The 17,558-nt window shown below is 32.1% G+C and overlaps 1 protein-coding gene across 2 annotated transcripts; it reads right to left on the reverse strand.

Annotated features, from left to right (window-relative positions):
• Window positions 1-57: 57 nt before the first annotated feature.
• LOC144837470 (coiled-coil domain-containing protein 186-like) lies at window positions 58-17,517 on the reverse strand. 2 transcript variants are annotated; one of them, XM_078692604.1, is made up of 18 exons: window positions 17,428-17,517; window positions 15,331-16,575; window positions 12,933-13,026; window positions 12,234-12,362; window positions 10,744-10,956; window positions 10,094-10,213; window positions 9,510-9,614; window positions 8,933-9,031; window positions 8,484-8,570; window positions 7,872-8,014; window positions 7,197-7,377; window positions 6,595-6,669; window positions 5,856-6,020; window positions 5,300-5,500; window positions 4,486-4,655; window positions 4,114-4,183; window positions 3,312-3,461; window positions 58-2,753 (listed from the first exon to the last, which is right to left on the reverse strand). In XM_078692604.1, exons 2-18 carry the CDS (start codon window positions 16,551-16,553, stop codon window positions 2,661-2,663), a joined length of 3,318 nt encoding a protein of 1,105 aa, XP_078548730.1. In that variant the 5' UTR covers window positions 16,554-16,575; window positions 17,428-17,517; the 3' UTR covers window positions 58-2,660. The 2 variants fall into 2 exon arrangements, with proteins under 2 accessions (XP_078548730.1, XP_078548728.1); XM_078692602.1 differs by having other exon boundaries at window positions 17,284-17,463.
• Between the last annotated feature and the right edge of the window lie 41 nt (window positions 17,518-17,558).

Below are 17,558 nucleotides of genomic sequence, written 5' to 3' on the forward strand. Positions count from 1 at the left end.
TTTCTTCACTGTTTTAAAATCTAAGTAGCAAAAAAAAAAAAATGAATAACAAGATGGTATCTATATTGTGTGATCTTTATTCTTCTTATTTACAATTTAAAAATAATGGATAATTATTTAAACCCATTTTAAATAAAGTAATACCGTGGTGCAAAATCAAAAAGGTAATTCAAATGAAGATGACAATTATATAGTTTTATATCTCAGCACAGGGAGACAGTTGCCTTTTTAAAGCTCTGTCTACACTATCAAACTAGTTTGACAAAAAAGTGTGATGTGTCCAAATATGGTAGTGATATGCTTAAATATGGTAGTGGTATGACATTATCATGTCCATATATGCACACATCACATTTTTTGTCACATAAAGTTTGATAGTGTAGACAGAGCGTTACACTATCCACTTGTCTCTACTACATCCATGCTATAACATGAATATTGCAACATAATAACACACTAATTGACAATATGGTAAATTATGCGAATACTGTATCAGTGACATAAATATATTAATTATATAATCTGTATATTATTTCAATCGTATTTATATTTAGACAAACAGATCATCACATATCACTACTATATATAGAACATATTAACTACACTATTTAACTTGGAAGTCCGTTTTATCCAATTTATATTAAACACCATATTGCTGCATTTTACTCAAACATTCCTTTTTAAGTACTAATTAAGTACTCGGGTACTAAGGACACACTTCACATTTTGCAGAAAAAAAATCTTTTTTTATATTTTTTTGGACAGACTATTAACACTATGCTAGTGCTCCACTGTTTAAAAATGCATGGATCTGCCTCTGAGCATAACATTTATAATAGATATCATTCTAGTCACAGATAAATCAACATTTAAAGCTCTGTCCACACTATCAAACTAGTTTGACAAAAAAAAGTGTGATGTGCCCAAATATGGTAGTGATATAACCTTATAATGTCCATATATGGGCACATCACATTTTTTTGTCACATAAAGTTTGATAGTGTAAACAGAGCATTAGCTAAGTAAACATCTCATTTGCTGGAAGATAAGTATCTATCTCTAAATAGTACACATGGTTTCATGGTTATACAATATACCCTTTCTTGCACTAGTTTCACACCGTATATGGGCATGATATGCCCTTACATGGCAAATGACAATTCATTGCCATTATATAAATCAAAATTATGAAGAAGTTGTATTTCAGATCATACTAATGATACACATATTGAACTTAAAATAATTAGTTAATCTAAATATAAACTTCAAACTATGAAATATAACATTTGTGCACATAATTTAGGTTGATTTTTAAATATTTAATTTATTATTATAAATATTTAGATTCATATAATAAGTAAACAATAATTGATCAGAATCAAGGGATATTTTTAGAAATAAATAGAGTACAAGCACCATAAATATATTAAATTATATATTAAATTCTTAAAACTAAAACAATTAAAATAAAATAGTTATTTACATTTATACATAAGTGTAGAGTTAAACTTAAACATAAAACAATAATACAATTATCATTTTACTGGTGTGTTTTAATTTTTAGATTTCACACACATTGAAGAATACAGCAATGTTTGGTACATAAAATTAGAATAATGTGGAACGGTATTTATCCAAAATATGGTAGACATAAGGTTGCCTGAGAATGGAATTGAATTTGGTCAGATACAAGTTGCCAAATAATAAAAAAGGTTTCGAAAAATAATGCATTATGCAATAATAAATATACTGTATTTATACTTTTTCATACTTTCTTTCATACTAAAAAATTTGGTCTCAAATAAAATGGACAGAATTATTATTGGAAAATAAACCAATTTAAAAAAATAGATTTAAAAATTCATCAATATAACTGTCCCAATACAAAAATACAGCATGTCCAATAATAAAAATAGTGAAATTATGAGTTTGGAGCGAAAAAGCAGGGTGTACAATGAGAATTCAGATTCTACAAAGATATGCATTTTGTCTACAGCTCAATTTACTATGAAATAGAAATTGAAAGTAGTATATTATAGTATTAGTATTTTCATTCTTCACTATTTAATTTAGATATAAATACTTGACAATTTCTATATAATGTGTATATCTTCTCAAATAATGACAGTAATCATTGCATGACAAGTACTTCCTAGCATGAAGAAATAAATTTTGTCTCCATGTTCCTAGTAACAAGTTGCTAATGACAAATCATATAAGGACAACATTTACATCTTCTGATGGAGATCCTGAGATGATCTGATACCGGTGTTTTTTTTTATGTCTGCCTTTTTTATTTAAACTTATTTATGCAATTGATTTTGTAACTATGGACATCCGTTTCCGAAATAAAAGTAAAATGAATGAAGTAGTGGAGCTTGGTGATTAACATGCTTGCCTCCCAAGGTCAACAGTTCAATCCTGACCTAGCGCCAGGGTTGTAACTCACGACTCTTTCAACTCCACTCCTTAAGCCTCAAATGAGAATTAGTTTATAAGCACGATAAATTAATTATAAAATAGTTTATCCATCCTTTAATTGGGGAGTTACACGCTGTTGAATGCGTATGTAAAAAATAAAAAAATAATCAGTTGAAATGATGATATTTCAGTTTCCTGTTGTACATGTTGATGGTAGTGTTTTTAATGATAAGATTCTATTATTTGGCTTTTTTGACCGTTCTTCCTCTTTTCTGATCCATCTCGTGCGACGTGATTCTTGCTATTTCATTTCCTAAAGTTTCAATGCTTTCCTGTCAATGTAATAATACATATAGAATTGTAAATTTCCAATATACTGTAGTGGTAGTGGTAATACAGGATATGTTTTAATTTCATAACTTTCTAATGGTTTGGGTTGAAGTAAGAGTATTACAAATATCCCCATCCCTATACTAGACGTTCATGACTTTTGGATTCAAATCCAAAGGCAAATTACTGAAAAAATGACAATGCTGTAGGTATCAGTGGTTGGATCTCAATCGAGATACAAAAAAAATAAGCAAAAATCGAAATCAAAACACTAAAACATTCAGAAAAGTTAGCAGAGCTTTCGGGCAACACTAGCCCTTCATAAGTGCAACGGATTCAATATACAAAACACTGTTTTACATTACTGTTTTATTTATGTAAAAGGTCAACAGAATTTGTAAGAATATAATGGCGGTAAAAGAAAGTATCTGTAAATGTACATAAAGTGTCATTTTAATCTACTGTGTGGTTTCAGAGCCCTTAGACAACAAAGTATTGCATAAAAGCATGCATGGATGACCACTCCCACTAGACAACAAAATAATTTCCCTCCAACATACCTTTAGCGTTATATTTTTAAGTAATGTGTCTTCTAGAACTGCTTGTAATTTCCTATTGATTTCCAATGACAGGTCAAGGTTCATGGATGGATCGGATTGCTGTGATTTGTATAGGGAAGCCATGATTCCACCTTGCTTTGACATCTTGGCCTACAAAGTATGGCATATCATATATAATATCAAAATTTGGTATATGTATACTGTATGCGTATGCATAGATTCCCTGAAATTTGTGTCTTTTTTTAAAATTTTCCCCGATTTTCAATGTAGATCCCCACCTCCCTAAAATTGGCAATTTTTACGCGTAAATCTGGAAGATTTAGGCCTTTCAAAAACTAAGATAACGCACTGTTTTTAATTAAACAACATTTTTTTTTAAAACATGTTATTTCACAATTAACACTGCTGGCACTGTTTATGATGACGCCCAGTATTTAAACAAAAGCATTTCGTAGGCCTTTGTTTCATGAATTAACAGCCATCTATCAACTGCCAAGCCAAGTACACATTGTTGTATTGAAGTTTCACATGCAACAATGCGTTAATAAGAGTAGGGCGGTATTCACCCATGAGGTGAAAAGGACTTACTTTTAAATGATTTTTTACATAGTGACAAAATTATGGTAGGCCTAGGTGGTACCATGCTTGAAAAAAATGTCTAGCATTACACATTACCTTAACAAATAATGAGTTGGTTTGTCCTTTCTGTCTTGATATGTAAGGTAATATCATGAAACGGTTTTTTAAAAATAAATTTAACACTTTAATACCTACATACGAAATACATAAGAAACTTGCCTACCTTATTAATATCACTTGAAACTGGAGCAAGTGCCCCCGATTCTTCACGAAGAACATACATCTGTATGATTCTATAATTAGGAATATATATTAAAATTACCAACACAATCAATTTTAGACTATAAAGTCAAATCTCCCAAAACAAGCTCTCTGAAAATCGGAAACCTTTCAATACTAGAGTTTTCTTGAGGCCTAAAATGTCTCAACTTCATTTTTTCCAATAAAAACACATTCCGAATACCAGACTTTCTGGAAAACCAGACATCTTTGGGCTGGCCAAATATGTCTGGTTTTTCCAGAAAGTCCTATTTTGAATTGGTACGACCTAACTGACATAACCTAGCTTGTTCATCACAAATCGAAAGCATCTTACTTTGATTTTTTCTGTAACTCTTCAACCAATTGATTCATGTGGTCTTGCATAAAGTCCATCTTTTCTTTCTTTTTATGCATTGCCTTCTGTAGCCTGATAATCTTGTCCACAAGCATAGCTTTGTTTACACCTGGGAAGTCATTAGGACCACCCATTGGTCGATCTTGAGGCTGCAAAAAAAAAAATATAGCGCAATTTTAGATGGGTAAACATGTTATTGCCAGACCTACTACCAATTGGAACAATCATGGGTTGGAAACTGCATTTGGTCTAAAAATTTCATTGACACACTACATACAAAATATGCATGATCTTAATATAAAAAGCCTTGTCTACACTATAAAACTTTATGTGACTAAAAAATGTGATTTGCCAATAATGGACATGATAATGTCATATCACTACCATATTTGGGCATATCACTACCATATATGGACACATCACACTTGTTTTTGTCAAACTTGTTTGATAGTGTAGACAGAGCTTAAGTCACATGACAATGAATGATAAAAGAGTACATGAAATCAACAGATATTAAGACCTTTATAATATATACAATTGTGTTATTTTTAAAAATGCAATGAGTGGGGTCACTGAAGATCCTTTCTCACAGAACTGTGTTCTGGGAGTATTCAAAGATATTACCATGTCGGTATGGTTTTCTATCAGAACAGGTCATCCATGTATCAGCCATACCTCCTCAAAACCTAGTAATATCACTAGGTAATGATACAGGTACCTATACTGGTATTTTCCAGGCACACCTGTCAGAAAAGAGCTGAAAATTAAGATATGTAACAATGATCCAACTAACCTGTGTAGGACTTTCTATTCTCCTATGCCCATCACCATCAAGAGTTGGTACTACTCCCTGACTACCAGCTGATGGCAGCGTGTCCAGAGATCCATTTGAACTGGTGCGGGATCCTATGCTCAGAGTGTCTTTATGGCCATTCTCTGGATTCTCAAGTGCTTCTAATCGTTTACGTGCCTGCTGCAGCTGTCTAGTGACGTCCTGTTAATGATAAAAATTGTTTTTATATTTATTTCGTAAACAATGAATGTTTTAAAGAATGATATATACTGTTGTTTGTTATACAAATTCCTTTGCAACACATTCATACACATGGGGTATCAAAATAACTGGAATTGTTCTAGGAATTGTAATATGACATTATGACATCTTGTGGATCCCATATAGCTGCCAAAATGGTTTCTAAATTCCACACTTTTCTCCATTTAGGCTGACTATTGCATACCTACATACTCTTGGGATATCAAAATGACTGTAATTGTACTCATACTTGAAAGTGGCCCTGACAGTGGGGGAGTGTATCTTTCCTAGTATAATAACTTAAATGAAAGCTTACCTTGACATTAGCATTATGTTTTCTCTTGAGTGTTTTATTGTCATCTCTAGCGTCATCTAATTGGATTGTTAGTTGCTCCACTGCTTTGGACTTCTCATTCACTTTGGTTCTCAGGAGTTCAGTCTCTTCCTCATGGAACTGCTGCAGTGATGTCAGCTCAGAAGCCTATATAAATGATATTATTATTGGTATTATTGTTATAACTACATTTATTTCTTTATTTGTATCTAAAAAGCAAAACTATATAGTAATTTCATCAAATACTGAGATATTTATATATTGCAAATATCAGTCACATATTAATTGTTAGTAAGTCTACACCCTCAAAAACTCTAAAACAAAATTGAAATTTGGTCAGTATTTTGTGTTTGGAAAGTTGTTTCTTTCGTTCTGTTTTTTTAAATATTATTGTTTATTTGTGGTGAGGTAAGAAATGCATAGAAGAATTGAAATAAAGGTGTAATAAGCTTTGTTCGCACATACTACACTGTAAGCCTGCATAACAACAGAATTAACTGAACCACATTAACAGAACCGCAATACCTGTCAATAACTCCAATATACCACTGATGCACTTGTGATATAACTCTGATACACTGTGATATAGGTGATGGGTTTCAGAGGTATATCCAATATAACATTTGACCAAACATGTTCGCACACAGAACAACTTAAACCATAATATTGTATTTATATACTGTATTTAACTCCGATACAGAAAATAGAATATGAACATTACCAGTTTATCTCTTGTTTGTTTCACTTCTTTCAGCTCTTTACTCAACTTGGTCAGGTCAATGAACTGCTGGTCAACCTATTTGTAGACAAATGTTTTTACTATGGTAAACCACAAATCTGACAAACAATACTTTACATTTATCAATATCAATGGTTTTATTTACAAACATTTTAGGAAGTGAAAATGTTCAACAAAATGTCAAGTTACTAAAACATTGATGTGATATTTTAGATAATTTATTTATTCACATGGTAAAACACAGTAAAATACAGTACATGGTTTGAAATTATTTTTGTTAAAAAAAGTTAAAAATTCACATACAAATACAAAAATGAGGTTAGAATATACAAGGGTTAAAAATACACTCAAGATTAGTGTGTGTATAAAGGCCATAGCATTAAAATGATCAACGTTTTCAAGTTGAATTATTGAATTGCCTCATTGCAGTAGGGAAAAAACGAGTTTCTCATCCTATTGGTTTTCCATCTTGGACACACTAAACAATGGAGTGAACAATGAAGAAACTCGTCGCTTATTTTGATAGGAATTGGAATTTCTTTTTAAATCGAATGTGAACAAAGCATAAATATAAATGTTGTTACCTTTTCTTGAAGAGTTGTATTTTCCGAGTGCAAATCAGCATTTTTCCCTGTAATTTTTTCAGTGAACCTCAACAGATCTGCTTCTTTCTGTCTCATAGTACACATGTCAGAGTTAAGGTCCATGTTATTGGAATGTAGTGTTTTTACCTCAGCACCAAGTTTGGTAATTGTTTCTCTCTCACTGTAATTAAAGTAGGTATGTAAATAAGTAAAAACTTATTTGGATACATTAAACACAATTATGATTGAATTTCAAATTGTAGTGACACTGTGGCCTGGTTGTTAACATGCTTGTCAATCCCAGGGAACTTGGTTCAAATATATACAGTATACATTTACCATATATCCTCTGGTATAATCCCGCCCACCTAGAACACAAAATTGGGCCGACTTTGCGGGGTGGGACTATACCCAGGGAAACCCTGGTTCAGGAAAAAAAAAGGATTGGTAAGCATTTCTTATAAAAACTCATCCGAACTGGCTAGAGAGAGACCTACATTCAGACCAAAAGTCAATACTGGGACTATACCTGGGGATATATAAAAATATGTAGAGAAGGAGGTGGGATTAAATCATAAGTGGGATTATACCTGAGGATATACGATATATGATACTTGGTTTAAAAACCATGGGTTTCCCATCATGTGTGGTGGTGTGAAAATAAAAAATACTCACTCTTCCAGTAACTCCTGTAAGGCAATAATCTCTTCAACTTTCCGGTTAAGTTTGCAGTTTTCTTCTTTCTGTGAGTTGATGATGCTCTTCAATTTATCCATCAGTTTCTCATTCTGTATTCTTTCGTCTTCCAAACACTTTGACTAGACAAATAAATAAGGTATATCATTTAGAAAATATTATTCTATTTTCAAAGTACACAATAAATCATATTTAAAAAACAAAACAATATTAAATATTTCCCCAAGTTGTTAGAATAACCTTATAGTCTGCAGGATTTCCATAGAGTTTTAAGGGTCTTTCACACCGGCGAATTGAATGTCAATGTTCCGTTTTTATGCTCAACGCTGCTATGGGCCAATTGATATGAGCATAGTCACATGCAAACAAAACATTGACGTTTGATTTGATTTGCCGGCGCCAGACCGGAACAGTGCCATAACAGGTGCGAAAGACCCTTTAAGGAGTCTTTAAGGTCTTTCTGCTGTAGTCTCCAATTTCTCCCTGTTGTCTCCAAGATCTCGCGAGTCTTTCTCCAGGATTTCCTTTAAGCATGACATCATTTATGTTTCCAATGTTACTCTTATTTCAATTTTTAAATGCTTCATTTACCTTAACTTTCAACGAATCTAGTTCAGCCATGCAGTCAGCATATGCTTTCTTGAGTGAGTCAAGTTCCTTTGCTTTTGCTATATGAACCTGAAAGAGAGAAGTGCACTTATTACTATATTTTACAATGGTTAAAAGAACAACAATAAAGACTTTCTTAAGCCCTGTCTACACTATCAAACTTTTGGTCTAGAATCAATTTCATTGACACACTTACACTACAGACAAAATATGCATGATCTTAATATAAAAAGCCTTGTCTACACTATCAAACTCTGTGATAAAAAATGTGATTTGCCCATATATGGACATGATGATGTCATATCGCTACCATATTTAGGCATATCACTACCATATTTGGGCACATCACGCTTTTTTGACAAACTAGTTTGATAGTGTAGACAGAGCTTTGTAGTTAGGGAGATTCTGATTTGGGAAACTAAAAAATGTACCTCATCTAGGTCAGTCTTCTCTTGCAAATGTAGTTGTAGCTCTACTTGTTTTCTTTTCAACTCAGCATCTAATGAATTGGATTTCATTTCCTCTGATTCCTACAAAAAAAAAGTTTTACCAATATAAAGTGTTAAGCTCTGTCTACACTATCAAACTAGTTTGACAAAAAAATTTTATGTGCCCAAATATGGTAGTGATATGCTTAAATATGGTAGTGATGCGACATCATCATGTCCATATATGGGCAAATCACATTTTTTGTCACATAAAGTTTGATAGTGTAGACAATGCTTTATAGTGGTCAATACGTCAAATTGCCTACAAACACAACTTGGTAGTGGATCTTTGTAGCTTGATGAATATTCTACTTTAATTGAATTCGTCTACTAGCAGTTACCAATCCAATGAACAGGCACCTTTAAGTTAGTGAATTTTGAAATCATTTTCCACAAAAATGGCGGTTAAAGGGGAATTAACAGGTGCTCCAGCTAGAATGGTGAATGGCTTTAGGAACAGATAGAGTAACAAATTCTGGGTTAGTGCTATATAATAAATATAATTTGTTAAATAAATTACCTGATATGTTTTGATAATTTCCTGGCAGTTCCTTCTTATTTGTTCCGTTTCTTCTTTGGCTTCTGACAACTTCTGTTCCGTCTTTGAAAGCTTACCTTTAGTTTCCTTGATAAAATATAAATAATTTATAGAGTGTTATATAACTAACATAGATTCATTCTATACAGTGGCAATACTTGGTAACTACGATGTAGCTTGCGCAAGGGAGCCAAGCCAGTAGCAAGGATTTCTACAGGCTGTTGATTTTTCTACAAAATGTGCACACATTTCATAGACAAGTTTATGTGGGCTTATTTTACTATCATTTTTTCTGCTAATTTCTAAGAGCACTATAGGTATAAATGGGGTTAGAACTCTCTTAATTAGTTAATTTTTTAGATATGTTTCTCTACTCTAAGTATATTCAGTACACTGAGAAACAAGTAAGTAATTCTTGGGTTAGACTCGAATCCACAAACTTTAGATGTTCTTATCTCAAAACTAGCTGAGCTGATGGCTAGGGATATATTCTAGCCCAAAAAGAGTGGGTACTGCCCCAACATGATTATCTTGTAAATAACAAATTCTGAATTGAAGTAACTTACTCTATGAGCATCTAATTCTGTTTTCAACTTGTTCTGGGCCCATTTAACTTTGATACCCTGTGAACTCGCTTCTTCTTTAAGTTGATCTACATCCTTCTGTAGGCTAGATATTTCACTCTCCTGCAATTAGAAGAAAATCATTATCTTATAATTCTCACATATAATGCGATTCTACTGAGGTATTGTACAACTAGAGAGCTAACTAAGTGACAGCTAAGTGATGATGCTGGCAGGACGCGGTTTTTTTTCATACATAAGTTGGGGACTCCTTATGTGAAAGATAGCCAATCTACTTCCTATATAACTAACCCTCTAAATAATCTCTCTCCCTCACTATAAAGTAAAAAGAAGTTCTTCATGGGATTCGATCCCCATACATCAAAATTCAAAGTCCATAGTCTAATCCATTCGACTACACAGATGGCTCGACGGAAAGCATTTGCATTAGTGAATTGTAGTTAGATCAATTCTTATACCTTATGGATACGACTAATGAATATTTATGTTTATTTTGTGACGTTTAATTCATCAGGGGGGGTCCCCAACTTATATACGAAAAGAAATATCGCTGGCAGGGCAGGGACTCCTCAAAATGAAAACAGTATCTAGCATTTAGCATTTATGTTATCATAAATGAAGGAATTACTTACACTTGTCTCCAACATCCCTTTCAGTTTAGCTCTATCAGACTTCACCTGTTTAACTTGTTGTGTTAAACTCTCTATCGTCTTTGCACTGTCCTTTACTCGTCTCTCCAAACCTTCCTTCGCTTTCTGATGCTCTATCACTTCATTTTCACTCCTGGCATACTTCACCACCATTGCTTCTTTTTCAGTCAGTGTCTCTTCATATTTTTTCTTTAACTGTGGAAATTCATGAGAAAATTGTTTTGTTTGAAAATTATAAATAGATTTAATAGACTGTACTACACAATATATCTAGAAGATAAGGAGATTCTTAAGAAAAGACATCTTTGCATGGAAAAATTGAGGATGCTAAGATGATTTGACAAAAATATTGATTGAACAACCTTGACGAGATGTCAGACATGATGGCAATGAATGAATGACGAATGAACAATGCTAGGACAATAACAAACAATGACAGGATCATTGGATTGGAATGATAGAATAATTATTGATGTACATGTCTTAGCTTATCTATCCGTCTGTAAAGTTTTATATATGTATATTGTTTGGTGATAAAAGAATAAACATATAAAAGACTACAAAAGAGCCCCTCTTTTGGGACATCTCTATTCAGGGAACACATCTATTATTAAGAGGACACTTTACCGGGTTCCTTTAATACTACTTTATTGATTCTTGAACATTCAGGATTTTTGACTTTTAATTTGGCTGAGAGTAAATTTTAATGAAATATAATAGATCAATTTGTTTTCATTCTATAGCACACTAGATAATATACTATATCAGAATATTTCACAAATTCAATATTAGTTTATTATTATTATATAACATAAGGTTATTAATAACAAGAATTAGAGCTGTAACAATTAAATAAATATAATTATATATTATATATAATCATATTGATTGCATAATAATAGTTTCTATATATTAATCCAGCACTTTAGTAGTCTTGTGTTGCTTGCATACAATATTCAACATATTATTTTATTAGTGTAAGTAAGCATCTGTTATATTGACATTAGATTCCAGATGGTTAAGCAGGCTATCAGAAAATTATAATTTTGCCATTTGTGATGAATTTACTCTTGGTAACAGATTTTTAAATTGGAAAATGATACATAAAACGAAGGTTTAATCATTATAACAATATTATGGTCAATATTATTTCTTATGGAAATAATTTAATCATATTTATTGTGGCTAATAGTCTGTAATAATAATATTACTGCATATATCCAAAATATAGTCCCAGGGGCATAGGTGTGAAATTTGGGATTACACTAGGATTGCATTATATGGAATTTATGTTCAAATTAAGCCTAACTTAGTGGGTGGGATTATATTCGAGCATGGAATTATACTTGGTCGTATAGGAAAACCCAGTGGTTTAGTACTGTACAGTATTTTATTTCCTTTACATCCAACAGTGAGGTGCCAATATACTTGATATATTTTTAAAAAAATAGAAAAACAGAAAATATTCCTACCTGATCGACATGGGTCCCCAATTCCTGTTGAAGTTTTAAAATAGTACGTTTTGCTGCGACATCGTGGGACTGCTGTCGTTCTTTGCCCATCTGTATATCTTTCTTCTGTTGTTCCACAACCTCCGTCAACTATTAGGGTCAAATAAAACAACACTTGTTTTTTTAAATACATTTTTTGAGTGAAAAATCCCAAAAAACAGTTTAAACAGTTCAAAACCAGTTTTTGCATTGTAGGTCAATTGTTACTAGTGACAATAAAACCGGTTTCGTAAAGGTGTAACCGAGAGTACAGTTAGGTTCATCAGTGATGGACACCAAGTTGAGGTCAAATTGACCGTAGTTGCATGGTTTCTAAAGCTCTGTCTAGACTATCAAAACAAGTGTGATGTGCCTAAATATGGTAGTGATGATCATAAGCCCAAAGATGGTAGTGATATTATCATCATCCATATATGGGCACATCACATTTTTTTTGTCACAAGTTTGATAGTGTAGACAGAGCTTAAGAATGGTTCTTGGTGACCATATTCAGCTCAATAGCAACAGACCCTTACACTGTATTCTTGTTTGTCCAACTGTATTTAAATCTGTTTTTATAATTCTAAGCAATATTTCTCATTGTCAAACTACATAGAGATCTTAAAATGGTTTTTATTATCTATAATTAGTTTCGATAATTGTTCATATATTATTATTTACCTCCTGTATTTGAAATTCTTTTAAACTCAACAATTCTTCATTTTGTTTGATCGTTTGGACATCACACTGTTTCGATTGCCTTTCATCTTGTAATCTGAAATATAGTACAGTAATGTTAATGTTGTTCGATTTATAAAGCGCTTTTACAATCAAAAGATTGTCCCAAAGTGCTGAGAGAAAAAACAGAAAGAAATTACAAAGAAAAAAGATGGGTTTTTAAGAGTGTGATAGAGGATGCATTTTTAATAGGATCAGGAAGATTGTTCCACAGTTTAGGAACTGCAACTGCAAAGGCAGTGCTGTAAGAATGTACAAAATAATGGAATAAGGAAACACAATAATTTATAAATTCTACACAACACTCTGGGGATGCAAAACCTGAACCTAGAACATTCCACTAGGTCATCTTGAATGGTAACAATTATTTCCATATTTTTAAAAATTGTGTACAGTACACACATATTCTTTGCATATTCCAAGTTATGGTTAAACTATGGGGGGGGGGGGGGGGGGTGTGTGAGATGAATGAAGTAGGTTAGACTTGGAGTTACAACTGCGCATTCTACATGTGGATTTTTGACGTCATTTATTATTATCTCTTCCATATTTACTAATTTTCTCCAACATGCTTAATGTGAAATGCAAAAATTCTACACTTGGTCATGTGATGCTCTTTCAATTAATTTCTAGATGGTAAATGTTTGAGCCATGATATAAATACTGTAGATAAATATACTGCAAGTAATACCAATTTAATTTTGATGTATTATAAATTTGTATTTACTACATAATATAGTCATTTTCATAATATCAACTACTACTGAATACACAATTTATTATCAACACCACTTAATATCAGTTTAAATTAATAAAGAATTTGAAACGGGTTATCCCTCGAAAAAGATGGAATAATAAATTTAATAAAAAGTAATGTTTATGGATAATCTAATGATTTAAAATACAAACAATAAATCCATTAGTACAACAAAGTAATTGAGGATATCCGAAGCCGAACGTGCCAGTTGACAAGCATAAATGCAACACAGAATTTGGAACAATGAAAATTTAAGCCGGATCAATAAATTCTATTCTTTTAATAAACAAAAACAAATTAGTGCACAATTAATAGCATAATTAGGCTACATACTAGTTTCATACAGTATGTAGGATTAAATATTAATTTATTTTGAGGGTATTATAATAATATAGTATGTTTATGTTTAATATTGGGGTGAAATAGCATACTGTACATTAAGATATTTTTTTAAAAAGTTAGTAGCGTGCCAAATGTTAGCATTCACAGAAGTCAACACAGGTAGTTAATCAATTACTGTGTATGGTGGTATATTAGTAGTAGTACAGTACTGTAGTATGGTAATTTATTGATTTTACTATAGAGAGTCTAATTAACAAAGACATTACAATAACAATTGTAGTAAACCTAATTACAGATCTCTGTAAATGTTAGTAAAATGTCAAGGTTTTTAACATATAAGAAAAAAAAGTTGATAAAGTTAAATCATAGATATATTATTAATATGATCTCCATGGTTAAATAAATGAAAACAAATAAATTGATAAAAAATTTGAACAATCGTATAATAGTTTTCACTAGGCGGGTAACCCAGGAGGTACAAGGAAGGAAACATTATCTTCCCTGACCATAGGGGTTATACAGTAACTGTAGACAATATACACGGAGCTACTAAATTAAGTAAAGGCTTATTAAACATACGTACTATATCAATGTAAAGTAGTATTATTAGCCATGTACAGTACATCAATGTAAAATACTATTAGCCATGCTCAGGCAAACTCCCAGAATGGACAAATGCATATCAACATTCTGCTTTAATTGACTTAATAATAAGGCTTACTAATCCATTATGATGCAGAGTAATATTGACAAGAAATATCAAAGGTCATATACAATCTTGTATTTTTAGGAAGACAAGATTTTAAAATTTGCTTTCTGTATACCCCTTTATTATCATTAAAAATTCATCTAAATTTGGAGGGCATTTCGTAAAGCATAACACAAGTTGCAAATATTAAATATACAATCAACATTAATTATAATTTAATGTATAGCTAGATGACGTTTTTAAAATTTAAGTGGAATTACAAAAAAATGTAATTAATTACAGCAGTAATTATGATAATACACCATAATAAATGAGTAGGAGAAATGACAATGTTTTTCATGAAATCATTTTTTTTTTTTTCATATGTACTGTAAATGATAACTTGTGTAATAGTATAAATAGTTTTGTAGTAAGTAACGGCCTTGTGAAAAACACCAATATGGTGATTCAAGTGTTGCATCCGTTTTTAAATAAAGTTGTTATTATTATTATTAACAGTATTATATATTACCAAATAATCATATTATTATTACCTTTTAATTTCTTTATTCTTTTCCTCGCATGACATTCTATAACGTTCAAGTTCCAACTGAAGATGCCTAAACTCTGCAACATCCTGGATGTCGATAGCTTCCTTCCGCAGCCCGTTGGGCAACTCCAGTTCGCTGGAGTCACTCGAGAGCAGATCTTCAAGCTCCGACAACAAAGAATCGGCAGCATCATTATCAATATTGTAACGTGTTACTGAAACATCATTAGATTCAACAACCTCTTCATTTTTTCCTGTTTCACCTTTTAAACAATTGTTTTGTGAATTTTTAGTTAATGTAGGCCTATTTGTTTCTTGGCATGTGTTGTCATTGTTTGTATGCATACTATCCTCAATTGAGTTAGTCCGTGCTGTGATTTCTTCATCATTTAATTTTTTGGATTCTAATGAATCTGTATCACTGGTTTTTCCAAATTTATTTGCAAGCTCATCCACGGAAGAATTAGATGGAATAGATGTCTCTTCACCTGCCGAATCATTACAACCCTCAACTATTGGTGAAAGTCTAGTTGACAAATCTTCAGTAAAATTAAGAGTTTGTTTCTCAGAAAGATTACTATCTTTTGCATGAACTTCTGAATTTTGGAAATCGTTCTCAGATTGTTCCAACGTTTCGGAGGATGCATCTTTAGACGGATCACACAATGCGGTTGGCCGTGATTTTATTTCAGAATCAAATTCAGAGTCTCTCTCTCTCTCTTTCGTATGATTACAAATACTTGCTTGAACATTATTTTCTGGACTATTAAATTTTGAACAACCAGACCTTTCTTCTTCCAAAGTTTCAGAAGCAAAATTTACACTTTCTGATGCCTCTATAATTAAATCATTATTACTGTCCTCAATATCATGATGTTCATCTTGATGAATAGATTCAAGAACATCACTTAATTTCTCATCATTTACCGGAGAGGAAGATCGATTATCAACCTCCCCATCTGAGGAGAACACACTATCGGTCTGTGGTATGGATAAATTCTCCATGCTAAGGTATGGTTCAACGTAGTCTTGTGTGCTATCCCACTCCAATTCACTGTTACTGTTGCGTTTCACTGGTTCCTCAACAGAGGACTTGGCATCAGCATTTCCCACAAAGCTATGACTTTCACCAGATAAATAATCTTTTTGTTCAACCTCTTTATTAATAGTTATCAAAGGTGTAGATTGGTTATCATTCAATTCTTCCAACAATCCGTCTTCTGCCATCTTCTCAATGGACTTTTATGTTCTAAAATTAATCAAATAATCAATATTTCTGATTCTATTCTATAGTAACAAATTATTTTGACTAGACACTGGAGAGATTTTTTCAAATCTTAAAATAATCTTTATTGTAATCATTATATTTATAAAATAAATAAGATTCGATAATTACAATTCATATAAATACATAAAAAATATTACCATACATCACCTAATACTGTACTACGTACTACTGAAAACTCACTCTTGATAAATGTACAGTACTAAACACTGAATTACACTAGTATAGCAGCACATGAATTCAAACATTTTTTAAAATATTGCACGGTCTGTGTAAATATAATTATATGATTTGATTACTTTGTTTCTGATTTTCAACATTAAATGCATGATATTCTATACTAGGCCTATAATATAATTTAGGTATTCTAGTGAAGCAAAAAAAAATTTATGTTTTAAATTGTAACATTTTATGATTATGAACGGATTTATACTTAACAACATTCAATCAACTACACATCATCCAATAAAGGCAGCCTATAAACTAGTCCAAGCTAGAGTAGTAGCACTGGCCTAGCCTATATATGGCTGTAGCCTAGATGAAGTAGTCATAGCTAGCCAAGGCCTACTACTACTCTTACAGCTAGCCTATATAAGTAGCTAGATAGCCAGGACAGAGGTAGGTAGGCCTAGCTAGGAAAAAATCAATTACAATATTGTTTAGAAATCAAACCTGTTTCCATTTCAGCATTCAAAGAACGTACTTTTCAATTCAACGATTAGGCCTAGGCATAGTTCATCTTTTCAATATAAAAAGTAATTAAGGTAAATAGTAATATCATGTTTAACCAAAAATGTAAAAAAAAACACAGCCTACAGGTTGCAGAGCAGCAAAAACACATAAATTTGACACTGCTGCTGCTGACTCGATCGACTGGCCTACTTCCGGAAGTCTTTACGCAGAAAACTCGAGCGTATGCAAAACAATAGGCCACGACTGCAAGTCAC

This window comes from Antedon bifida, chromosome 3, assembly GCF_963402885.1.
Source record: "Antedon bifida chromosome 3, ecAntBifi1.1, whole genome shotgun sequence".
Lineage (NCBI taxonomy): Eukaryota > Metazoa > Echinodermata > Crinoidea > Comatulida > Antedonidae > Antedon > Antedon bifida.